The 26,456-nt window shown below is 44.2% G+C and overlaps 3 protein-coding genes across 4 annotated transcripts; 2 read left to right on the forward strand and 1 right to left on the reverse strand.

The window, feature by feature from the left end:
• The first annotated feature begins 4,840 nt into the window (after nt 1-4,840).
• Nucleotides 4,841-10,759, forward strand: dpagt1 (dolichyl-phosphate (UDP-N-acetylglucosamine) N-acetylglucosaminephosphotransferase 1 (GlcNAc-1-P transferase)). The gene is made up of 9 exons (XM_061248845.1): nt 4,841-5,993; nt 6,129-6,249; nt 6,582-6,795; nt 7,076-7,222; nt 7,716-7,800; nt 8,398-8,586; nt 8,902-8,989; nt 9,251-9,406; nt 9,641-10,759. Exons 1-9 carry the CDS (start codon nt 5,839-5,841, stop codon nt 9,704-9,706), a joined length of 1,221 nt encoding a protein of 406 aa, XP_061104829.1. The 5' UTR covers nt 4,841-5,838; the 3' UTR covers nt 9,707-10,759.
• An 819-nt stretch (nt 10,760-11,578) lies between these two features.
• On the reverse strand, nt 11,579-15,926 carry LOC133133758 (zinc finger protein 497-like). Its single transcript, XM_061249949.1, has 4 exons — nt 15,333-15,926; nt 15,214-15,251; nt 14,275-14,736; nt 11,579-13,296 (listed from the first exon to the last, which is right to left on the reverse strand). Exons 1-4 carry the CDS (start codon nt 15,836-15,838, stop codon nt 12,341-12,343), a joined length of 1,962 nt encoding a protein of 653 aa, XP_061105933.1. The 5' UTR covers nt 15,839-15,926; the 3' UTR covers nt 11,579-12,340.
• Nucleotides 15,927-16,999: 1,073 nt separating this feature from the next.
• hinfp (histone H4 transcription factor) lies at nt 17,000-26,396 on the forward strand. Of its 2 annotated transcripts, XM_061248756.1 has the most exons (10): nt 17,000-17,187; nt 17,335-17,486; nt 17,919-18,148; nt 20,062-20,173; nt 20,977-21,129; nt 22,243-22,320; nt 22,747-22,867; nt 24,043-24,181; nt 24,504-24,628; nt 24,897-26,396. In XM_061248756.1, the coding sequence occupies exons 1-10, from the start codon at nt 17,183-17,185 to the stop codon at nt 25,354-25,356; spliced, it is 1,575 nt and encodes a 524-aa protein (XP_061104740.1). In that variant the 5' UTR covers nt 17,000-17,182; the 3' UTR covers nt 25,357-26,396. The 2 variants fall into 2 exon arrangements, with proteins under 2 accessions (XP_061104740.1, XP_061104739.1); XM_061248755.1 differs by having other exon boundaries at nt 17,000-17,486.
• The last annotated feature ends 60 nt before the right edge of the window (nt 26,397-26,456 follow it).

Here is a 26,456-nt window from a genome sequence, read left to right on the forward strand (position 1 = left end):
TTGTGCATAAAAAAACCCAGAAGATCAGCAGTTTCTGAGATACTCAAACCACCGTGTCTGGGACCAACAATCATTCCACGGTCGAAGTCACTTCCCCATTCTGACATTTGGTCTGAACAACAGCTGAACCTCTTGACTCGTCTGCGTCTGCATGCTCTTATGCATTTAGTTGCTGCCACATGATTGGGTGATTCCATATTTGCATTAACAAGCTGGTTTACAGGTCTACCTAATAAATTGCTCATGAGTGTATATCCAATGACCTACACTCTCAATGCCTAAAAAGGTACAAATGCTTTGCCTTTTTTTGCCTTGAAAATGCACTAATTTGTTCGAATTCCCTGATAACATCACTTCTGTGCTGCAATTCTTTCCATTGGGGCTCTCCAATGATTCCAGTTTAATTTCACCACTGATAAAATTGTGATGTATTAATTAATCTTTATTTTTATCTGAACAGTTCATCTTTTATTATTTCTTTGTGAAATAAAATGCATTGCAGGAGGTGAAATGGTACTGATCAGTAAACACATTTTAACATTTCTCCCTTGAAAGCACTTAGGGCAGCACATAAGCTTAATGAATTACTGATTGCTCTGAACCAACTTAATTGAAAAAAGTATTATTTGTTACTCTGAGGAATTCAAACTTGTATCCATTTAATTACAGTAGCTTGTTTACACAATTTAAACACATTTAAAATTAGCGCTATTGAATCTACTTAGTTCTCCCAAACTTACGTTCTCTGCAACTCCTTCTTTGGGGTGTTCACACCTTTATCCCATAATTAAGCCTTTAAAGTGCACACAAATATGTGATTACACTATTCTTAACTCAACATTGCTGATGTAACAAAGCAATGGATTGAAAGAACACTGACTTACAATGTTGAAAAAACAAACCTTTATCCCATAATTAAGGAAGGAAAGTGCTTGCATGATGCATTGTGGCATTTGCAACACTTCCCCAAAAGAAAAAGAAAAATGCATATACATGTGTGTCTGTAAGAGAGACAAGTTGGAAACCTTACACTGCAAAAAAATGATATATTAAGACTTAAAATCTTATTTATTTTACTTTATTTGCTAAATAAGATGAAAATATTGAGAAAATAGGTGAGAAATGAGAACATTTCACTTGTCAAGCTAATCTCAAGATTTGCCAATGGTAAAAGAAAATTTCATTTGTCAAACAAACATCAACTTAACACAAGTTAATACTTAACTTGTTCTACTTGAGAGAAAATAAGATTTCAAGTCTTATTACAGGACTAAAAGGGTTGTTAGTATACTTTTTGCACTGCATGACATTTTTCTTCACAGAGAACTCAAGTTAGATCAAGTCAAGTTAAGTGACGTTATATCCAGTGCAGCACTCAGGTAAGAACTAAAACAGTTCAGGTTAGCTAATATTAGTAAACTGGGAGCTTGAATCAAATGTAGAATGTCTTGCAAGTGGTTGGGCCACAGTGCTACCTCTGAAAGAAAGCATATTGAGAAACTTTCCATTAACGCCAGAGATGGTCAGGTAGATGGCTAATTTCTTAACAGCCTTGGGAGCTTATGAGAACAGTTGGCCAGTTGACTTTGCTTTCACTAGCTTATAATGGAGGTATTACGCTAAATTATTATCTCTTGCATCTGTCAATGTTTACAACCATTGTCAGAAGGGAAAGTAAGGAGCTTATTCTAGTCCAACAAATGGATTACTGTTTATAATGTGCACCTTTCCTCATACCATGGAAGATGACACTGGGAGGGAGCAATGTAGTAAACCAGACCAAACAATAACTGAACAATACCGTGCAGTGTTATTAACAGATGCCCAAGTAGCAGTGATATATTCAAACCATTACCTGGCTTGATCTTTGGTGATAAAATAAAAAGGATACAGATTAACCCCAGTGACAGTATTCTTTAAAGCAAATTAACTTTTAGTAAAGCACAAAAGCAAATGTTAGATTTTGTTCACAATACAGTTTCAGTTTCAGTTACAGTGCCAAACTCGAACAATATGGGTAGCTACTGGAAAGGGTAGCAACGTCTCCCAGGCAAAGTTAAAAGAAGTACTGCACTTGTAATTTTAAATTTGTATCCGATTTAGACCAGCTTTCTTTCTTTCTTTTGGATAAATGTGGCTTGAAATAATTTCTTCCTGGCTAGTAAGATGGCACGAACTTCAGATATCCAATTTTTCAGGGCAAAATTAAGTGCAATTCTCCCATATAGGAAAGGCAGCATGGCACTTTTTCCAATGGCATGTTCTCCTACTCCCAAGTGTTGAGGAGCAGTAGAAACCTTGGGCATAAACAGGACCCTGCACATCATGAGGCTTCAGAACCACCTAACAACTTAAGTATGTTTTAATTGGTGCCCACGACATGACAAGAACATGTACAAACACAGAATCTCACAGTATAGTTTCAAAACGTAAGCTTAATACATGTTTGTAGCCACTTGTGAGAGTCATAAATATTGCTTGCCACAGGCTGAGATATTACAGCTTTGGGCTCAGGATGTCATCATGCAACTATGAGCAGGAGTCTACACTGGAGATACACAATTACCTTTATTTCACCTGGAGTAGGATGGCTTTCAGTTGGTCAGGGTTACCTGGGTTGCTACTCATACTTTGTTAGTGTCGGTAGTAGTAGTAGTAACTTGTAGAAAAATTGACTTCCAAAATGAAGAGAAGCAAAACAAATAAATACATAAAAATCATTGTTGTTCGGAAGCTACCATTTCCTCCTCGAGATTCAAAACTGAATCTCTCAAAACTACATTCCCACTAAGCCAGCCTGGAATACAGAGACCGTCATGCTACATATTTGAAGCATTTAATGTCTCTTGTGTTCAGTTCTCTACATAGTGCATAAACAAAGAGCTTAATTAATTATAAATGAATCTATCCTGCATTATCCAAAAATGTACACTGGAATATTAATCCTGAAAACGTGCAGGGACTCAGCTATTCCTTGTCACTTACTGCAATTCTCCAACTGAGTTGCCACACGTAAACCACTGGAGGACTATGCAGACTGCAGCTATTGTATTGATGAAGGAACCTTGTGCCACACAGATTATTTTTAATTAAACATGTTAATATATTACTCCCTGATTCTTTGAGTTTGCTAAGTCAAATCTGGACTACTTATATTTCACGTTCAAAAGCACATATTTTCAAACGTGCTTTTCTCTGTAATTCTCTTTTTTATACATGTTAATATTGTTCTTACTGTAATTGTGTCTATGTATATATACACTCACGGAGCACTTTATTAGGTATTTATTAGACTAGTGGTTTTTTAGACTTCTACTGCTGTAGCCTATTCACTTAGAGTTATAATGCGTTGTGGGTTCAGAGATGCTCTTCTGCATACCACTGTAGTAATGTTTGGTTATTTGCATTACTGTCACCTTCCTGTCAACTTTGACCATCTCTCATTAACAAGGTGTTTCTTTCAGCAGAACTGCTGCTCACTGGATTTATTTTTACATATATATTTTTGCACCATTCTTTGCAAACTCTAGAGACTAGTGTGTGTGGAAATCCCAGGAGATCAGCAGTCTCTGAATTACTCAAACCACCCTGTCTGCCACAATCATTCCATGTTCAAAGTCACTTAAATCACATTTTTTCCCCATTCTGATGGTTAATGTGAACATTATCTGAAACTCATGACCCATATTCCATGATTATATGCATTGCACTGCTGCCACACAATTGGCTGATTAGATAATAACATGAATAAGTAGGTGTAATAAAGTAAAAATGTTTCTAACAAAGTGCTTGGTGAGTGAGTGTGTGTATGTGTGCGTGTGCGTGTGCGTGTGTGCATGTGTGTGAGTGTGTGTGTGTGTGCGTGTGTGTATATATAAAATTATTTTGTCATCCATGTGTGATGCAGTGGCGGCACGGATGGTGCAGTGGGTAGCACTGCCGCCTCACAGCAAGGAGGTCCTGGGTTCGAATCCCCGTCGGCCGGGGCCTCTCTGTGCGGAGTTTGCATGTTCTCCCCGTGTCTGCGTGGGTTTCCTCCGGGTACTCCGGTTTCCTCCCACAGTCCAAAGACATGCAGGTTAGGCCGATTGGAGAGTCTAAATTGCCCGTAGGCATGAGTGTGTGAGTGAATGGTGCGTGTGCCCTGTGATGGACTGGCAACCTGTCCAGGGTGTATTCCTGCCTTTCGCCCAATGTATGCTGGGATAGGCTCCAGCCCCCCTGCGACCCTGATCAGGATAAGCGGGTTCAGATAATGGATGGATGGATGGATGTGTGATGCAGTCACAGACCCATCTGGTTCCCTCTTCCATGTTTCCTTTAATGATTTAAGTTACAAAAAGAAAACTTTTATGACAGCAATTTAAAAAAGAATATCATTTCACCCTGATGAAATTTACACAAGATTTTATATGTGTAAATGTTATAGCTTCCAGTTACCATATGGGTAACATATTTTCTGTTCTAATTTTGCGTGTGTGTATGTGCTTTTTTATATATATGAGGACAATTTGAAAACGATAGCAAATATGTCTTCAATAACATATTTTTGGATAGAGATTACATTTCATTTTCATTTTCATTTCATGCTCAATTCTATATTTCCAAGAACTGAAGCAGATACAACACTGCGGCCGTTAATGTCCTGCCAAAGCTCTGCGGTGTGTCCAATTAAAACATTTTAAGTTTCCAAATCCCTCTGACTGGGTTGGATCATTTATGTGGGAGATATAGCCTACTACAGACAAGAACCGTGTGGATCATGCTCTCACCAATATGACTACTAAAAAATGTTTTTTTTAAAGGATGACGACTTCCGTTAGAGTCCATCTACCTAAGACCTCCGTCTGATACAATAGTCTAGCATGTTTGTTAGCTGACATACTTCGGAAATATCTCTTCAACTGAACTGCAAGCACTAAATATAAATAATTCATGAAGTCACCATATTTATGTTAGCTATAGATGTTCTTTCTTAGTTTTTCCTTGTACCAAATGGCTAACGTTGACACCGACGGAAGTTGACGTGGAACTAGGACACGTCCGGCGGTTCGACTAGGAACAAGGATATCTTTTTAATGTATTCTTTCATAGCATGATATTGTTAAATGTTAGTTAACATTATGTTGGAAAGGCGATATGCGAATTATTTCAATAATAGCTAAGAGCTCTTTGCTTGCTAACTAGATAGTAGAATTAGCTCCTGATTTTTGTCCAATATCAGTATATGTACCTAGCTCTAGCTAAATTAGCTAGCAAGCGTTAGCTGTTTTGACAAAGTTTCGAGGGTTAAACTGACAGTTGCGTCTAGCTGTCTTATTTGTGACAATGTGTAAAATATGTAGCTGGGTTTTAGTCAAGTAGCTATGGCTTGACAAATAAGAATGACGGAATTATTGTCGCAGGTGTCAACGGTACTTGCTTTAGTTAAATTCGTTAAACAGTTTTAGTCTAACTAGCTACATTGACGTTAATTAGATTTCTGTCTACGCTAGTATATGCGGGTTAAATCGGGGGAGATGTTGATACATGTGTTTATTTGACCAGCTACAGTCAAGTTGCGTATTATATTTACTGATTGAAGCCATTATTTGCGGGATTGCGGGTTTTGTGGCTAAAGCGCAGAGTATTTGGCGACACTTACCTAATGGTCGCCTACATACAAATTAGTGCGAGGTCGCATGAGGTTTGTTCAAGGCTGTAAACTATTGATTGTTCAGTATTCTCTTGGCAAGAAGATAGCTGAGAAGGTCCACGTGATTGGTCAGTTATATAAGCGAGTAAGCGACTTTTGCAAGTCAAGTTTCTATTTTAAAGAAGTTTCAGTTAAATGAGAAAATGTCTCCCATTCCAACGCTTCCGCTTCTGATCAACTTCTGCATGTCGGCACTGGGATGTGCAGCCACGATTAAACTCATTCCAGCCTTCAAAGATCATTTTATTTCGGCCAGATTGTATGGCATGGATATGAATAAAACCAGTAAGAAGGAGATGTGAGTTGGAACACTTTTTAACGAGTTCGGGTCTTTACGATATGTTGCACCCTGTGATCAGATGTACAATAACGAACACGTTCATATAACAACATAACTTATGTGTGCCGCTGTGTTCTTTGTCGTCGCTTTCAGCCCGGAGTCTCAGGGTGTGATCTGCGGCACTGTTTTCCTCATCATCCTCTTCTGCTTCATCCCTGTACCCTTTCTCAGCTGCCTTGTGGGCGAGCAGTGCAAGGTCTTCCCGCATAATGAGGTGAGAGGACCGTGACGCTTGTCGTCAGTCTGGGTGCAGTGTACGCTTCAATTGCTTTTTGGGATGTGTTATTGTTGTTCTGACCTTTGATTACCTAGTCAGATTCTCTTTGGTAATGGACAGCATTTTGCTAGTCTGGGTCTTCTTTTTGGTGTCAAAAGTGTCGTTCGCCCCTCTGGTTCTGACATTAGCTTCCGAGTTACTTGTCTGGTTCCATCGTTGTTGCTCTGACCTGCCATTTTAATTCTGTTGATTTGCTATTAACGTCTGGCTCGTTACTGTTGTTCGTGCCTGAAATGAATTCCCTCGGTTCTGTTGTTGCCCTCCGGCAGTTTGTGCAGCTGATCGGCGCCCTGCTGGCCATTTGCTGTATGATATTCCTGGGCTTTGCCGATGACGTGCTGAACTTGCGCTGGCGCCACAAGCTGCTACTACCCACCGTGGCCTCCCTGCCACTGCTGATGGTCTACTTCACAAACTTTGGCAACACTGTCATTGTGGTGCCCAAGCCCTTCCGTGTCTTACTGGGAATGCACCTTGATATGGGTAAGTTTACCATGGCAACAGTTCGTAATGGCCCGCTCAGGCTTTGCGCGCTTTTGTGGAGTTGTAGTTATCAACAAATCGAAATATTTGTTGTGTCCAAGAATATGTTGAGTAGAAATTCTGTCATTTATGAATGCCTTTAAAGCTGGTGTTTTATTGTGCAAAGAAAAAAACAATCGACAGGATTAAAAATGATTTCCTTTGATTGATATTTTCAAAATGCGTGTTATTTGTTTACTTAGCAAAAAAGGCTAAGTGGTTTAGCACTCTGTTCCTGTAGGGATCCTCTACTACGTTTACATGGGCATGCTAGCAGTGTTCTGCACCAATGCAATCAACATTTTGGCGGGTATCAACGGCATCGAGTCCGGACAGGCTCTCTTCATCTCGGGCTCCATCATCATCTTCAACCTGCTGGAGCTGAATGGTGGGTATGGTTCTGTCTGTCTCAGCATCATCGATTCCTACATTAGTTCTGTAAGAGCCAGACAGCCCTCACATGCTCAGACCCAGTACTTCATGTATCTCACAGTGTTTGTATGGTGTGCAGTGAGACCAGTTTGGTCCAAACTCACACTGCACACGCACACTTATGCTAAGAATATTTATTGTTGCTGTATTTGTGCCTGCCTTGTTACATTACATTACATTATTGGCATTTGGCAGACACTCTTATCCAGAGTGACGTACAGTTGATTAGACTAAGCAGGAGACAATCCTCCCCTGGAGCAATGCGGGGTTAAGGGCCTTGCTCAAGGGCCCAACGGCTGTGCAGATTTTATTGTGGCTACACCGGGATTAGAACCACTGACCTTGCGTGTCCTTGTTGTAAATGCAACAGCCGCTCGGTTTCCTCTTGTGAATCTGATTGCAGTAATGAATTTGCTTGTTAGTGACATGCACCTCTTGTACTGTTTCAGGGGACTACGGAGATGACCACATTTTCTCCCTGTACTTCATGGTCCCGTTCTTCTTCACCACTTTAGCCCTCTTCTACCACAACTGGTGGGTTTCTCAGACAGTCCACGTTGAACTTCCTTCCTGGAGAAGTCAGGGATACATGAACCAAATGCATGACCAGCTTCAACCGTGCCTCATGTAGGACACTAAAATGTCGGAGTCAGTGAAAGCGCTGACCTGAAATTAGCAGTGCCTGTAGCCTAGGCATTGTTTGAGTCCTGATCTGTGTCAGTAGTCTGTTATGACTGGCAGGGTAGGAAGTGTTTAATTCTGTCAGGGTACCTCTGGTAGTCGGGTTACCACAATATAAAGTCTCAAAGCTGCTCACCTTGTGCCTACAAGTCACCAGTATTATTTTGAAACTTTTAAAATCTGTGCTAGCTGCCCTTACATTGTATGCCCTGGAGGCTGGTAGATAGTCAAGCAAGTGAATGTGTAGTCTGCACACTTCAGCTGCTGCGCTTCTTGTCCGGGTGCAAGGAGGCATAATAGTGTTTGTAAAACACAGCACAGTTAGGGAACATAAATAGTAGTCCATATTGAAACATATCTGTGTATTGTATGTGTCACTGGGATCAGTTTTTCAGCAGATGTCGGGGTGAATCCTGTGTAGTTTGAATGATTTTTGCCATTTCCCCTCAGGTACCCCTCGTCAGTGTTTGTGGGCGACACGTTCTGCTACTTTGCAGGCATGACCTTCGCTGTGGTGGGCATTCTGGGACACTTCAGCAAGACCATGCTGCTCTTCTTCATCCCCCAGGTGCTCAACTTCTTATACTCGGTCCCCCAGCTCTTCCACGTGGTGCCCTGCCCCCGACACCGCTTGCCCAGGTACGACTGATGCTCTCACCTTTGTGTAGATATACATTTAATATGAGGAAAGGGCGGCCTGTAGCGTAGTGGTTAAGGTACATGACTGGGACCTGCAAGCTCGTGGTTCGATCCCCAGTGTAGCCACAATAAGATCCGCACAGCCATTGGGCCCTTGAGCAAGGCCCTTAAACCTGCATTGCTCCAGGGGAGGATTGTCTCCTGCTTAGTCTAATCAACTGTACTTCGCTCTGGATAAGAGCGTCTGTCAAATGATATGTAATGTAATGAAATTGTATTCATGTTGTCCGTTCCTTTTTCAACTGCCACGTCAAGACTGAACCCTGACACGGGGAAGCTGGGGATGAGCTACTCGAAGTTCAAAAGTAAAGACCTCTCCCAATTAGGAAACCTAATTTTGAAGGTAAACCGCACACATTTTGGCTGATCTGTTGGCTTTGTTTCCACTCTTATCCCCATGTCAATTTTCCTTATCATTAATCACTTTAATTTATAGTTCCATGTTTGGTTGTAATTTGTAAAAGAAAAAAATTTAATATTTCAACAAGAAAATCTCTTTGCATCTAATCTAGGGGTGGCCTGTAGTGTAGTGGTTAGTATACTTAGTATATTGTATTGTAGGGGGTTTAGCATCTTCTGTAGAACCTCCTAATTTTCCCTGTAGGTGGCAGAGTCGTTGTGGCTCGTGGATGTGCGCAGGGGCCATGAAGGAGACGGCGATTTCATGGAGTGCAACAACATGACCCTCATCAATTTCGTGCTAAAGATTCTGGGACCGACACACGAGCGGAACCTCACTGCCATCATGCTTCTAATACAGGTGCAGTATGGGCTGTGGTATTGAAACATGCAGAAGAACGTGTTGAGAAGTCGTCTTTGATTGGCTGAATAGGAATGTCTTGAATCTCGAGTGTTGTTTGTGTGTGTGTGTGTGTGTGTGTGTGTGTGTGTGTGTGTGTGTGTGTGTGTGTGTGTGTGGGTGTGTGTGTGTGTGTGTGTGTGTGTGTGTGTCTTTCCTAGAATGTCCTCCTCACTGACGTTTTGACTTGTGTAGATGTTGGGGAGCGCTGTGGCATTTGGGATCCGGTATCATCTGGTGCGCCTCTTCTATGACGTCTAGATGCCGACAGCAAAAAGAATGGCAAAAAGACTGAAGAGATGATCATTCTTTAATTCATTTTTTAAAGAAAACAGAACTTGAATCTCAATCGTTACTGTCTTCAGCATCTGTGTCCCACATATATCTCAACTGAAGGAATCTGAATGTCAGTTTTCTTTAACATTTCTACCTTCATCCTATTGACTCTATGAATCCACTTTTCACAAGACTGGATCCTGGAACTGTTTAAATCTACTCTTGCCCAAACCAGAGAGGGACATAGATTCATGCCTGGGGGGCTCTGAAATGGTAAAGAATTAAGAGAACAGTTTATTTTTTCATTGAATGGAATTATTTTCATCTCAAAAAAACCGTGCTGTAATTATCATGCCGTCTCTATATACTGCCTGAAGGATAATATTTGACAACACAGTGGAATTCCAGTATGCAAATTGATTTTGCATAGTAAATTTGTCCATAAGTCTACAATAGGGGGGTATATCACAGATATCGTGGTAAAGAAAAATAAAGCAGGATTACAGAGTTAAGAGTTAGCTGGATAAATTCACTGAGTAAAACCCAGAACAGCTGTTTTTATTTCAGTCCATGTTCCAGTTTTGGAAGGGTTCTGAGCTTTACCGGGTGAACTCCGTGATCCAGGTCAGTAAGGGAATCCATTTTTGCCAGGCTGTTTAGACTGTTTGGGAGAAGGGTGATTTTCGAAGTAGTGTTTTTTTATGTTGTGTATGAGTCTTATCAAGTGGGTTTTAAAGGATCAAGTCAGTAGTCTCTAAGAGGTGGCAGTACAGAGTTACCAAGGGGTTAGAGGGCCTTGCATTTGAGTATGCTAGAAGTTAAAGGAAGCAAAACACTGAAATTATATGCACATTATTCCTGGGAGTATGTCAGATTCACTGTTCAAATGAATGATACAGTATTGTACGTGTGGGATGGGGGTCAGATTGTTTTGTGACAAAGAACAAAAACACAAATGTTAAAATGAAATCGTATACCTATGTCATGCACATACATTGTATATTTTCAGACTAAATTAAAAGCAGGTCATATCCTGTCTCTGCTTGCTGTTACTAGTCGGCTAGTAAACGTGTTGAAATGACCCCAAATGCTAATGTTCAATTGAATGCTTAGGTCTTCAGGATTGTCCCCTTTGTCTCCCAATTGGGAATGCCCAAATGTATCCATTAACACTCATTGCTGCTCAACTACTGAGAGAGGAGGCGAGCGTCTGCTCTTCACCAGAGCCAATGCGTGTTATCACACGGGGGGGTTTGCATTTTGGGATGGCATACACACAGGAAGGCACGCTATACGCATGTCAATAGGAAGATGTGGGCATCTGATCGACCAGTGCACAGGGATCGCTGGTGCACAATCAGACGCTGTTGTCCTTGGAATGAAACCCCTACCCTGGGCAAAGGCTAGCGCTCACTGCGCATGGCTGTGTTCTCATGTGTGGACGGGCCCCAGTCTGGTATCCATTCTAGACTGGCAGTGTGGACTGTGGCCAGCAAACCCCGCATGGCTAGTGTATAATTTGTACAACAGGTCATTTGCTAATGGTTCATTAGAAATGTTAGAAAGGGCAAAATGTCACCAATAAGATTTTCAGTAAATAGGCAAAATTCATAATACCTGTCAAATTACTTGAATCAGAACAGACACAGTTAAAAGCCCCTGAGAGCCATTAGCGTTGTTTGCATTGGTAAACCCAAGTGGAGTTAAGAGAACTGAAAGACAAATTGTAAACCAAAATCTCCCATAGAAATGCAGTCCATTTACCATTAGCAAGCAGATATCATATGCAATGACAGATGAAATCCAGAAGGGGGCAAATACTGTGGGGGAAAAAGACTTAAGACTCATCAGACCATTTCACTTTTTTAATATTGCTCCAGGGTCCAGGTGTTATGCTCCTTACATGCATGCATCTTTGCCACCGCAAATGATCTTTAAGAAAGTATAATAGCATTGCACATTGCACAATGGACACACCATGAAAATAAAAACAAGCAACGCTATTCTTAGTTGTTTTCCTGCCCCAATAAATTAATGAAGTTTATTGACCTTGGGTATTCGATAAGGGCATTCAGTAATGTCAGTATACAACAACAAATAGGAAATGTTCTGCAAACCTATAAAACATACAAATTAAGCACCATAATTCATTGGACAGTTAAACATATTTTGGTTCGGTACACTAGCACTATTTTACAGTTTAACATTACATTACATTACATTATTGGCATTTGGCTGACGCTCTTATCCAGAGCAACGTACAGTTGATTAGACTAAGCAGGAGACAATCCTCCTCTGGAGCAGTGCAGGGTTAAGGGCCTTGCTCAAGGGCCCAAAGGCTGTGCGGGTCTCATTGCGGCTGCACTGGGATTCGAACCACCGACCTTGTGGGTCCCAGTCATGTACCTTAACCACTATGCTACAGGCCGCCCCGAACTGTCAAATGAATTATGGTGCTCACTGTATTTTTGATGTGGATCATGCATATTTTGTACACCCCTGCAGTAGCACAGCCAGAGCGTACACAATATGCCGTTGCTCATCTTACGAGTTTGAGGTCAAACACGCAAGATGTTTTGTCAAGACACCGAGACTCTTCCTCATCCCGGCATTAGTGTGTCAGGCTTTCCTGTGAGTTTTAAGGTGTTGTTTCAGGTTGAAGGATTTCGTGAAGCACTTGCCGCACTGGGAGCAGAGGAACGGGCGCTTCCCCGTGTGAGTCCGCAGATGATGAGTCAGAGTACTTGACCGACTGTAGCTCTTCCCGCACTGCGTGCAGGGGAAGCGGCGGTCCCCGGAATGGCTCTGCAAGTGCTGTATGAGGTTGCTCGACTGATTGAAGCTCTTCCCGCACTGGTAGCAAAGGTAAGGGCGCTCCCCGGAGTGAATGCGCTTGTGTCTCGTCAGGTCTGAGGACGACTTGAAGCTTTTTTCGCACTGGGAGCACTGGTACGGGCTTTCGCCCGTGTGAGTTCGCTCGTGTCGAGTCAGCTGGACCTCTCGCCTGAAACTCTTCCCGCAATAGCAGCACTGGAACGGGCATTCCCCCGAGTGGATCGACTGGTGTTGCCTCAACGTAAACGCCAGGGTGAAGCTCATGCCACACTGGGAGCAGACGTACGGCCTTTCCCCCGTGTGGACATACCGGTGTCTCTTCAGGTCCGACTGAGACGCAAAGGTCTTCCCGCAGAGGGAGCAGGAATACAACTGCTCTCCGTGGCAGGACTGCAGATGCTCCGCCAGCTGGGATTCCAGCTGGAAGCTCTTCCCACAGTGGACGCAAAGGTGCAGGGGCTCACCTTTGTGAATTTGCATGTGGTTTTTCAGGAGTGACGGATACCTGAAACTGCCGGCGCACAGGAAGCAATTGTAGTTCCCCGGTTTGCCTGTACGGGAAAGCAATATTGAGGGGTGCCGATCCGTTCTGTCGGGAGGCAGTGGGTTCCTGTCCAGAGTCCTGCTGTGCTCCTCTGGGTGAGCCTCCTTAATGTGCTGCCGAAGGTTCTCTTCTTCCTCGTGAACAAATGGGCAATGGGAGCAGGCAAAGACCTGAGATGCCAGCTCACCAGTTGGTCCTGAGAGATACAGGAGACAAACGTGTATGAGGGGTATATGGATAACGACAAAATCAATGAGTGAAACATACAAGATAGTAAAAATAGTAACACACAATGACACTGGTTATAGAACCAGTGTCCAAGGTCATTCCGTGAAAAAAAAAAAAAAGTTAAATCAACCAGAGGTGTGGGAGTAGACCACTCCAATTTTCTCAAACTTTGTGTGAATATTCATTATATATTCCATGAAGAAGCCTCATTGGATTTGTCATTATAGAAATATTGGCTCTTAAAGAAGGGGGGGGGGGGGGTCAATCGCGTCAATTGTGGAGCATCATATCTTTGGCATTAAAGCAGGGAAGAACCTGAAAAAGAGTAGTCTAATTTCTGTCTAGTTTCAGATTATGCAATCTCATTTTCAGGCGAGTGACTTCTGGGATACCCAGCCCCCACACTCCCACATCTCTGGTTAATTTTTCACAGAATTACCCCTCTGACAAGAACCGACAGTCGACAGGAATACTCTAAACATCCATACATGTTAATAAAGTACCATGCGATTTCACTGAAAATATAGATCACCAGTGCACCTTGGACAACGGAGTACTTGCAAGTTTTATGAAAGGTATTAACAGTGCTTTGAGAGCCTGGGACAAAAGGCGCTACGTGACTGCAACTGTTTATTAGTCAATCAAATAATGTTGCATACAAAGGTGCATATATACAAATACAGTAAGAACTAGTCTATAGTTGAGAAATGCTAGCAAAAAATTATAACATTGCATTCTTAAAAACATAGCCGGAAAATTATGTAACCAATGTGTCTTGAATGGCTATCCATATAGTATTTCTCTGTTTGCAAGTTATGTGATGTTTTTTGGTTTAGGAAAAACACACAACTAGATGCAGAAAAGGGCAGCTGAAAATAACAAATGTTTATTGCTATAGTGAGGTGAACCTCCCACCCCCACCAACACAAAAAAAGCTCATACACACCTACGGAATGCCGTTTGCTGTCCGGCGACTCCTCCACCTGCCCCTCGGTCGTCCCGCCAGGCGGGTGGCTGGGGTTCGGGTCCTGTCCTCGGGCCGCCCCGGCTGGGGCGCAGGCAGGTTTGGGAGCGCCCCGCGCGTCCAAGCACCTGTCCCAGCTCCCGCAGATCCCCTCTTTGTCGGCGGGGCTCAGCAGCAGTGAGCCGGGGTGCTTCTGCCGGACGTGCCGTTTGATGGTACTGAGCTGTAGGGTGGCCAGCGAGCTGTGGCACACCATGCAGGTCATCTTGTTCTGCTGCGGGTCAAAGGCCATCAGATACTCCCTCAGCCAGTGTGGCTGGTAGGTGCGTCTGCGTTTCGGGCCCCCGTCCGTCTGCGAGTCCTCGTGGGGCGGGGGGCGATCGGAGCTGGAGGGCGGGGTGGGAGAACTGCTGGAGGGCTCGCAGAGGGGCGTGGTCCTGTCCCCTTGGGTACAACACACAGATTCAGAGATTCTACCAAACTTTTACCACAAAGTACAATTCATGCTAATGGCCCATGAAATGCATTGAATCTCAGCAGCTTCTGTACAATACAGGCTTGACGCAGGCTTATTCTACTCTTGCTTGGCTCTTGTTGGCCAAGTCAGAATGTCTGAACTTAGGAAGGATAGCAATAATTCGTATTCTTTTAAGAATTATTAATGATAGTAACCTGGCCACTATCCATCATCTTAAAACCGTTTAGCTGCACACCAATATCACATTAATATTTGATATTGAATTGTTAATTTAGGAATGGTTACCATTAAAAAACCATTTGGAATTCAGAATAAACCAATATGAGCCATCCTCATTAATAGTCAGACATTGCAGATCAACCAATGTTTTGTAGATTTTTCTCCTTCTCCATGTTTTGAAAAGGACCCACTGAGGCATTTTCTGATTAAATTGTAACATTTACCTCCATTCTGAGATCCACTGGAGGGTTCAGGAGAGGCACTGTAAGAGAATGACAAAGGCACAAAATTACAGTCAACCCAAGCAGGAGAAACCACTGCAGTCTACCACTGAATTTCTTACTCTTTCTTTGATGATTCCGAAAGTGATTTCTTTCTCTTTCGGGTCTTCACCTTTCTCTTCGGTTTCCGTGACCTCTTTTTCTTCACTGGTAAGCGCTCTTCCCGTTTCCATGTACCTACGAACGTCTGGGCCCCAACATTGGTATTGGGGTGGGGAGGTGCAACCAAAGAGTCTGTTATTTTGAGTTGGTGAACTAGTTCTCTAGGCTCATTCAGCAGACAGGTAGTGACTTGAAGTGACAGGTCTTCCTCTTCCTGTTTCACACAGCCTACTTTTTCACTATGTCCTCTGTCTGTTTGGAGCCGTTTTCCAGTTATATCTGCCTCACCCGTCTCTTGTTTTAGCTCCATCCACAGTCCACTGGCTTCTTCATTTCTCATACCATCCTCACTCTGCCACTCCCATTCTTGCTCCTCTTTTTTTACTTCGGATAGCACGTCATTTTCCTGCCTGCCCACTCCTGAGTCGTAGGAATTTTGTCCATCCTGCAGAAATTCTTCCTTCATGTCTACACTCAAAGAGGTGTGGCTATAATCTGCTATTACAATCAGTCAGCTCCACCACGCGTCTGATGACATTTAGTGGAGGAGTTTCTGGAGTTGGAGAGACAGAGGGAGACGTTTATTCAAAATAATCCAAATTAATCCCTGTTGAAGTTCTAGAATGAATATCTAGAAAATCCTACATACAGTATCTACTGCAAGTATACAGGACAAAACAATGAATTCATTTTCAGACCAAAACATTTAATATTATTAACTGTACGACGCTTACAGAACATTTAACGTTAGTGATAGCGGACCTATGGGCTTTTCTTAGCATTGAATCCACAAAACAAAACTAACGTTATACCTAAAATTTCGTTTTGATAAATAACCTTCCATGTCAAGCATTTTTCTTATTCCGAGAGAGCATATAACAACTATTATACTCACCTCGTCGCTAAATTCGCGGATAAAACAGAATGGAACAACTCGTATCGCTTCAATAAATAAACAGCGATAGTTTGACTAACGTTACCGATTGTAGTTAGTTAAATTATGACCGAAACAAAGCTAGCTTTCCACGGCTGTAAGCAACTCATTTCGAGCACGCTTTGATATTTCCGGTTAGCGTTTTTCAAAGTAAAAGTATATGTTACTCTGGTTTAACAACATTTTATAGATTTTATTACACTGTAATAATAATATGTACAATAATATAGGCCTATATGTCACATTATATAATTTAATAATACAGTCTACATTTATTTTAGCTGACGTAGTACATATAAATCATGTTGTTAATTTGCAACATTAAAAACAAAGCCATATGTAAATATATTATAAAGCCAGCATGTATAGTATATATTTCCTGGAAACACCACACATATTGTATCAATGAAAGGGAAGGAAAACTGGTAGCTTCTCCTATTACACTCGTATAACATTTACACCATACGAAGTATTAATAGCTTTTTCTGTGGCATAAAATGCTATATTTCAGAATATTTGCAAACGGTCATTGTCCTGACTGGATGCATGTGACTGTTTAATTCATAAATGAAAGAGTGGCTTCAATGAAAACAAGTATACACGGGGGGACACTGCTCAACCAGTTGTATTTTGGTGGGAAAATTTTAAATCAACTTGGAAGTGTTTACCGGAAATGGTCCCGGAAGTGTAGTTGTTACTGGATATGCTATCCGTCTTCAAGTTCGTGGATTTCAGGACTACTAACTACAAAATTAGTATCGGAATAACTTTTTTAAAAAGAGCGTTTTCTGAGCCTTGTAGTTTTACATACCTTTATATTAATACATATCTCCCGAACAGCTGGACAGACTGTACAATGGGACTACCAAAACTAGTATGGGGTAAAGTATAAGTACATTGGTAACTTAGCTGGTTTTCTACGTTATATTAGCTAGCTAGCTGTAGTGAGGATATAGCTGTTGCTAAGCAAATTCCACCACGCACACTTCAACCCAATCCTCAAATTAAGATAACGTTATGCCTCCCAGTAAACGCTCGCGTAGAGAAGATGCCACGGTGGAGCTTGTTTGCGAATGGGGATCGTGTCAAGCTGCGTTCAGTAGGATGCAGGAATTCTGCGAACATGTGGAAAAACATCTTCAATCCCTGCGACTGGAGGACGAGGAGCTGGAAACCCTGGGTGAGAATGATGGGCACAGTTACCCGTGGCATAATGCTTAATCTCTGCAGGATGGCACAAATTCTCACGATTTAATGCCAACAATATATTTAAATGTATTCGTGTGCGTATTCATTGTTTGTCTCATGACAGTTCGGAAGACAATGGCGTTGCTTATTGAATTAAATTGTAGCTAACCCGCAAGTTGTTGAAAACACAACTCAACCTGCCTTTGTGTGTTAATAGAGGGTAGATTGCGTTCAATGCCATGCATTGGCCGTATTTCATGTTACACAATGCTACAGTTTATAAAGGTGTTAATGGTAGCACACTGTTTTTTTTAAGTATAAGTATAACACCTGAACGGTTGAATGGCTAAGGTGTGGATGGTTCACACTGCTGCTGCGTAGGCTGATGCCCCCTGCGTGCGTGCGTGCGCATGTTTGTGTGCAGCCGAGGAGCAGAGCTGCTTGTGGCGGGAGTGCGGCTTCTGCTCGGTGGAGAGTCCAGGGGAGCTCTTGAGGCACGTGTACTTCCACTGCTACCACACCAAGCTGAAACAGTGGGGGCGGAACGTGCTGCAGAGTCAGCCCGAGCTGGGCTCTTGTGTGCTGGGCCTCCAGAATCGAAACATCGTCCCGGACATCACCGACAACTTCGTCTGTCAGTGGGAGAACTGCGAGGTGAGCGAGAGGGAGGGCGTTCTGCCTGCAGAACCCTCACACCGTTGGTCATATTTGAATATTTAATTACTCATTTTGCTTTTGTCTCATGCCTGATTTGCTTGCCATTTACAGTCAGGTCCATAAATATTGGGACATCGACACAATTCTCCTCTTTTTGGCTCTATACACCACCACAATGGATTTGCAATGAGACGAACAAGATATGCTTTAACTGCAGACTTTCAGCTTTAATTTGAGGGTATTTACATCCAAATCAGGTGAACGGTGTAGGAATTACAACAGTTTCTATATGTGCCTCCCACTTTTTAAGGGACCAAAAGTAATGGGACAATTGGCTGCTCAGCTGTTCCATGGCCAAGTGTGTGTTATTCCCTCATTATCTCATTTACAAGGAGCAGATAAAAGGTCTAGAGTTCATTTCAAGTGTGCTAATTGCATTTGGAATCTGTTGCTGTCAACTCTCAATATGAGATCCAAAGAGCTGTCACTATCAGTGAAGCAAGCCATCATTAGGCTGAAAAATCAAAACAAACCCATCAGAGAGATAGCAAAAACATTAGGTGTGGCCAAATCAACTGTTTGGAACATTCTTAAAAAGAAAGAATGCACCGGTGAGCTCAGCAACACCAAAAGACCCGGAAGACCACGGAAAACAACTGTGGTGGATGACAGAATAATTATTTCCCTGGTGAAGAACAACAGTTGGCCAGATCAAGAACACTCTCCAAGAGGTAGGTGTATGTGTGTCAAAGTCCACAATCAAGAGAAGACTTCACCAGAGTGAATACAAGAGGGTTCACCACAAGATGTAAACCATTGGTGAGCCTCAAAAACAGGAAGACCAGATTAGAGTTTGCCAAACAACATCTAAAAAAGCCTTTACAGTTCTGGAACAACATCCTATGGACAGATGAGATAAAGATCAACTTGTACCAGAATGATGGGAAGAGAAGAGTATGGAGAAGGAAAGGAACTGCTCATGATCCAAAACATACCACCTCATCAGTGAAGCATGGTGGTGGTAGTGTCATGGCGTGGGCATGTATGGCTGCCAATGTAACTGGTTCCCTTGTATTAATTGATGTTGTGACTGCTGACAAAAGCAGCAGGATGAATTCTGAAGTGTTTCGGGCAATATTATCTGCTCATATTCAGCCAAATGCTTCAGAACTCATTGGACAGCGCTTCACAGTGCAGATGGACAATGACCCGAAGCATACTGCGAAAGCAACCAAAGAGTTTTTTAAGGCAAAGAAGTGGAATGTTATGCAATGGCCAAGTCAATCACCTGACCTGAATCTGATTGAACATGCATTTCACTTGCTGAAGACAAAACTGAAGGGAAAATGCCCCAAGAACTAGCAGGAACTGAAGACAGTTGCAGTAGAGGCCTGGCAGAGCATCACCAAGGATGAAACCCAGCGTCTGGTGATGTCTATGCGTTCCAGACTTCAGGCTGTAATTGACTGCAAAGGATTTGCAACCAAGTATTAAAAAGTGAAAGTTTGATTTATGATTGTTAGTTTGTCCCTTAAAAAGTGGGAGGCACATATACAAACTGTTGTAATTCCTACACCGTTCACCTGATTTGGATGTAAATACCCTCAAATTAAAGCTGAAAGTCTGCAGTTAAAGCACATCTTGTTCGTCTCATTGCAAATCCATTGTGGTGGTGTATAGAGCCAAAAAGAGGAGAATTGTGTCGATGTCCCAATATTTATGGACCTGACTGTATGTCACCAATATTGTGTCAAAAAAAATAAAAATAAAATAAAAATAAAATAAAATAAAAAAAATCTGTCAGACTGTCCCATTGTCTTCACAATTCCCTGGCAGCATAGTAAACTGACAATTCCTTACACCATAATCTGTAATAATTTGGGTGTTCAGTCATGCCCTCTGTGCCACAGACATCCCTGGATAACCCGGAGTGGTTTTACCGGCACGTGGAGATGCACGGCATGTGCATGGATATGAAGTCCAACGGCAAAGAGGAGAGTGTGGTGCGCTGTGGGTGGAAGGGTAAGGCTGGAGGGGTCTGGTGCTCCGTATGTGGGTGAGGGGCAGGGCAGGGGGGTGGCTAGAGGGTGCTGTTTTGCGTCTGAGTGGTGGTGGGGGCGTGGAACGTAGTGGTTAAGGTACATGACTGGGACCCGCAAGGTCGGTGGTTTGATCCCCGGTGTAGATCCGCACAGCCGTTGGGCCCCTGAGCAAGGCCCTTAACCCTGCATTGCTCCAGGGGAGGATTGTCTCCTCCTGCTTAGTCTAATCAACTGTAAGTCGCTTTGGTTAAAAGCGTCTGCCAAATGACATGACATGTAATGTAATGTAATGTAATGGAACACCGTGGCTGAGGAGTTGGGGGTAATGGGGCTGAGTGCTGTGTACTCTTGTGAGTGAGATTTGGTAGGCAGGTAGGAAGTTATGAAGTAAGTTACTGAGAGAGCCTTGTTGAGAAACAAATGAGTTGACTGTTTCCAATACCGTTCGTCGTAATCGTTCAGTGTAAAACTTTGATGTGGAGCGGGCATCAAAGGCCCAACATTTCGGCACAGATTATGAGTGAAGCAGGAAAAAGGAACCACGGGCTCACTCTGCCATATAAATTATTTACACTACATTACATGTCATTTGGCTGACGCTTTTATCCAAAGCAACTAACTGTTGAATTGGGCCCAATGGCTGTGCGGATCTTATTGTGGCTACACCGGGGACCGAACCACCGACCTTGCGGGTCCCAGTCACGTCCCTTAACCACTACGCTGCAGGCCGCCCTGTTATTGATGGCGCTGACACTGACAGGCTGATTCCGCTGTGTGCCCTAGACTGCGAGGCGACCTTCAAGGCCCGGTTCAAGCTGCGTGAGCATCTGCGCAGTCACACGCAGGAGAAGGTGGTGGCCTGCCCGGTCTGCGGGGGCATGTTTGCCAACAACACCAAGTTCTTCGACCACATCCGCCGGCAGACCACCATCGAGGGTGAGACGGGGTCTGAGGCCGAATGTGTGCTGGGGAGAGGGCTTCTGCCTGTGTGCGGTCATGGCTTATGATGCCATAAAGGCAGGTTTTACTTTTCATGCTAGAGGTGGCTATATAGGCTGTGGCTGGTGCCTATTAAATGTTTGGCGTTTAGACTGAAAACCATTCAAACAAATTAAACAGGAAGGTCAGTAGACGCTTTATTTCCAAATGAAAATAAATAATGTTTTGGGTAATAAATAACGACTGATGCAGTAGTGTTTGTTAAGCTTTGGCTGACACCTCTCATTAGCCCCACTCTCTAATGTACTTTGCCTGTTGAATGTGCCTTGCTTGTTTGCTTTGCGCCTCTCTGTTTCACTCACCGTCTCGGTGTGTGTCTCTGTGTGTGTCTCTGTGTGTGTCTTTGTGTGTGTGTGCCTGTGTCTGTGCGCGTGTGCCCGTCCGTGTGTGTGTGTCTGTGTGTGCGTGCGTGTGTTTGTGCGTGTGTCTGTGTGTGTGTGTCTGTGTGTGCGTGTGTGTATGTCTGTGTGTGCGTGCGTGCGTGCGTGCGTGCGTGTGTGCGTGTCTGTGTGTGTCTGTGCGCATGTGCCCGTGTGTGTCTTTATGCGCGTGTGTGTCTGTCTGTGTGTGTGTGCGTGTGTGTCTATCTGTGTGTGTGTGTGTGTGTGTGTGTGTGCGTGTGCGTGTGTCTGTGTGTGTGTGTGTCTGTGTGTGCGTGTGTGTGTGTGTGTCTGTGTGTGCGTGCGTGCGTGTGTGCGTGTCTGTGTGTGTCTGTGTCTGTGCGCATGTGCCCGTGTGTGTCTTTATGCGCGTGCTTGCGTGTGTGTGTGTGTGTGTCTGTCTGTGTGTGTGTGTGTGTGTCTGTGTGTGTGTGTGTGTGTCTGTCTGTGTGTGTGTGTCTGTGTGTGTGTGTGTGCGTGCGTGCGTGCGTGTGTGTGTGTGTCTGTGTGTGTGTGTGTGTCTGTCTGTGTGTGTGTGCGTGTGTGTGTGTGTGTCTGTGTGTGTGTGTGTGTGTCTGTCTGTGTGTGTGTGCGTGTGTGTGTGTCTGTGTGTGCGTGCATGCGTGCGTGCGTGTGTGTGTGTGTCTGTGTGTGCGTGCTTGTGTGTCAGGCCAGCGGTTCCAGTGCTCTCACTGTTCCAAGCGATTCGCCACAGAGCGGCTACTGCGGGACCACATGAGGAACCACGGTCAGTGCCCGTTCTCCCCCTCCATTTCCCCTCTATACGCCCCGACCTTACCACCCTGAAACCTCTACACATGAACATAAGCAAATGTGTTTACATGGAGGGATGGAAAATGAATATTGAAGTTACAGTTACATTTACTTTTCTTACATTTGCGTTATGTCCATTCAGAACCGGCAAACCTTCAGTTCCCTAGTTTTATGTTTAGTTGAAAGTGACTTTCTTAAAAGTGGTCCCCCGAGAAAAGTGTTCATTGCATGGACCATGCAGAATAGTCTGGGTCGATTTATGAATGCTTTGTACTTGTCCCCTGTATCTCTCAGGACTGGTTGTTCGTATAAATGCCCTGTGTGCCTTTTAAAAGGTGATTGCTTGCAGCATGTTGAATACTAATTGGTTCACGTAGCTCTCCCTCTCTCTCCTGCTCAGTGAACCATTATAAATGTCCGCTGTGTGACATGACCTGTCCCTCTCCATCCTCTCTGCGCAACCACATCAAGTTCCGCCACAGCAATGAGAAGCCATACAGCTGTGAATACTGCGAGTACAGGTAGGGCTACTGCGGGGCACCTGTACTGTTGTGAGTACACGTAGGGCTACTGTGGGGCACCTGTACTGTTGTGAGTACACGTAGGGCTACTGCGGGGCACCTGTACTGTTGTGAGTACAAGTAGGGCTACTGTGGGGCAGCTGTACTGTTGTGAGTACACGTAGGGCTACTGTGGGGCACCTGTACTGTTGTGAGTACACGTAGGGCTACTGCGGGGCACCTGTACTGTTGTGAGTACAAGTAGGGCTACTGTGGGGCAGCTGTACTGTTGTGCGTATACGTAGGGCTACTGTGGGGCAGCTGTACTGTTGTGAATACAGGTAGGGCTACTGTGGGGCACCTGTACTGTTGTGAATACAGGTAGGGCTACTGTGGGGCAGCTGTACTGTTGTGAGTACACGTAGGGCTACTGCGGGGCAGCTGTACTGTTGTGAGTACACGTAGGGCTACTGTGGGGCAGCTGTACTGTTGTGAATACAGGTAGGGCTACTGTGGGGCACCTGTACTGTTGTGAATACAGGTAGGGCTACTGTGGGGCAGCTGTACTGTTGTGAGTACACGTAGGGCTACTGCGGGGCAGCTGTACTGTTGTGAGTACAGGTAGGGCTACTGTGGGGCACCTGTACTGTTGTGAGTACAGGTAGGGTTACTGTGGGGAATTTGTACAGGTAAGGCTACTGTTGGGCATTTGTAAAGTTGTAAGTATAGTTAGGTCTACTATGGGGCATTTGTACAGCTGTTAGTATAGTGTTAGGGTTACTGTGGAGCATTTGTACAGCTGTGTGTATAGTTATGGTTACTGTTGAGCATTTGTACAGCTGTTTGTATAGATATGGATACTGTGGGGCATTTGTCCAGGTGTTATTACAGGTAGGGTATGACAGTATGGTTAGGGTTGCTGCGAAGCCTCAATACACCAGCTCATTCAGGTAAATTTGGTTAACTGCAGGGTAGGACTGTCTGTGTTAATGTTGTCAGTACAGGTTAGCCTGTTGTGGGGTGCGGTGTACAGTTTGAAGAAATTTCCCATTGCTTCATGCAGTTACGGCAAAAATAAATCCTACATCTATCTGTACAATGCAATGGAAAATTCCAGTCGGTTTCGTAAGGTGAGCTTCAAAACTTTCATTTCTTTGCATCAAAGCGCATTGACCTCCATTCGTGTGTCTCTTCAGCTGCAAGAACCTGATCGACCTGCGCAAACACCTGGACACGCACAGCAGCGAGCCAACCTACCGCTGTGACATCTCGGAGTGTGACTACTCCACACGCTCCCTCCACTCCATCAAGAACCACTACAAGAAGGCCCACGAGGTGGGAGAGGAGGGGGCTTCAACTACAAACACACGCTAACTAAGTCAAATAGATTTTTAAAAGGGCTGAGGTTTTGTCATATTTGCAAGTTGGCCATTGTTAAGGTATCCAGATTGATGAAGCACACACCCCTGTCACCACAGGTGACTTGAGTCAACATGCTTCATATCAGTGGATGAGATCGACCTGTTTAATGGCTAGATTAAATTCATTTAATTATTTTAAAATGTAATTCATGCTATTCTCATTTTCTTTTTAGTATAAGTTTTAGTATAAATACATTTTTATTGACAATAATGTATTATTATTAATATTTCTCCAGGGAGATTTCATTCCCCGTTACAAGTGCCATGTGTGTGACCAGTGCTTTACCAGGGGCAACAATCTCACCTCTCACCTCCGTAAGAAGCACCACTTTAAATGGCCCTCAGGGCACCCCAGATTCAGGTACTCTCTTACTGAGCATTTCATTTCAAATTAAAAATGACCCTCTGACCGCAGTATATTAATGTATTTTCGAAAGCTTTTGAGGGAGGGCTCTTCCCAGTTTTGCAGGTTGGCATCCCAGAGAAACGGGTCTGTGGTCCCGACTTATATTATCTTCCCCCCTTCCTCTCTTCCCCTTTCCTCTCTTCCCCTTCTTCCCCCCTTCCTCTCTTCCCCTCTTCCCCCCTTCCCCTCTTTCTTCTACTCTCTCTCTCTCTCTCTCTCTCAGGTACAAGGAACACGAGGACGGTTTCATGCGGCTGCAGCTGATTCGCTACGAGAGCGTGGAGCTGACGGAGCAGCTAATGGAGAGGCAGGAGGGCGGGGACAGGGGCGGGGCTGGGGACAAAGGCCTGGGCGGGGACACGGACTCCCAGACGGAGTCCCAGGCAGAGTCCCAGGCGGACTGCCCCACGCCGGGGGCGGGAGGTGACGCGGGCGTGGCGGAGCTGAGGGGCATCGTGCTGGACGGCGTGCAGGCGGACGGGAGTGGCCTGGGGCCCGTCCTCCACGTGGAGAGCGGGACCAACGAGCAGGGCGAGAACGTGTTCTACGTGCTGGCCAGCGCCAGCCCCACCCAGGCGCTCCTCCTCCCGCCCTCCGGCCCTGAGGACGCGGGGCCCAGGGCGGACAGCGTCATGATGCAGCTCCAGGACACTGCGCAGGAGCTGGGCATGGAGGTGGTTTAACCCCGCCGGGATGCCCACGCCCACGCCACGCCCTTCCCTGAGACTGGGTGGAGCCGGGAGGAAACGGGCGAGCGCGCCCCGGAGGTTTTGTCGGGTTTGCACAGACGAGCGTACCTCCCGCACGAGCGTAACTGTGGCACTGAGGGAGTGGTGGAGTCAGTGGTGTTTCTCTCTCTCTCTCTGCTTCGGCCGTCAATGAAGACCCCGACATTCTGGACCAGAAATGTGTTTATTTATTTATTCCTCTCCAGGCCAACACAAGCTTTGCATAGAGGCCGTTTTCCACATTTTTTTATGCAGCTACCATGGTGTCTTGATTGTACTCGGTCATGAACATGGTACGGCACGAGAGATGTGACTGAGATGAGCACAGACATGACTGAGCCACTGGCCTTACAGAAATAAAGCAAGGGAACGTTTGCTTTCTATTTAAATGCGACCTTTTTAAAAAAGATAAATGGCTGTATTTTGTGTGTAAATATTTATTTTTGTGAGGAATTATGTGGCTAAATACTGGCCTGTCGGTGTGTCCAAAAAATGCAGAATGGACGTCAAACAGGCCTCCTACAGGACACAAAGTGCGGTAAAATGTTTATTTTTCAAGTCTAACTTGAATCTTATGTAAAGCTGACGGTTTATTCTGATGTATTTTAAGCAGCCTTTGAAATGGTATCCCTCAGAGTAAATGAATGAAGAAATGCTATGTAATGGTGAAATAAGTTTTACCACTAAATGGCAAAAGGGGGCATTATTAATTGTGCTTAACAATGCCTGGTCTTTGGTTTTGTGTTGTTGTTTTTAAGGGTGCCCATACGCTAATAATTATGTTTTCGGTTAACTTGGTTTCAACTTCAACGAAAGAGCCGACGATGATGGATGCTGCGGTTGTGTCGGAATGAGAACCTGAGCTGTGATCGGTGACCTCTGCTGGCTGGAGTTTGACACTGCAGTTACTCGTCAGCCCTGTGAAGGCAGGCGCACGGGCCGTTTTTCCCTGCCAGCCTTGAGCATTCTGCCATTCCTTTGCAGTGTACTGTGAATTTGATACAATAAATTATTGCTCTGAAAAACTTTATGGACTTTTTTTTAGTGATTTATTT

This window comes from Conger conger, chromosome 7 (genome assembly GCF_963514075.1).
Source record: "Conger conger chromosome 7, fConCon1.1, whole genome shotgun sequence".
Classification (NCBI taxonomy): Eukaryota; Metazoa; Chordata; class Actinopteri; order Anguilliformes; family Congridae; genus Conger; species Conger conger.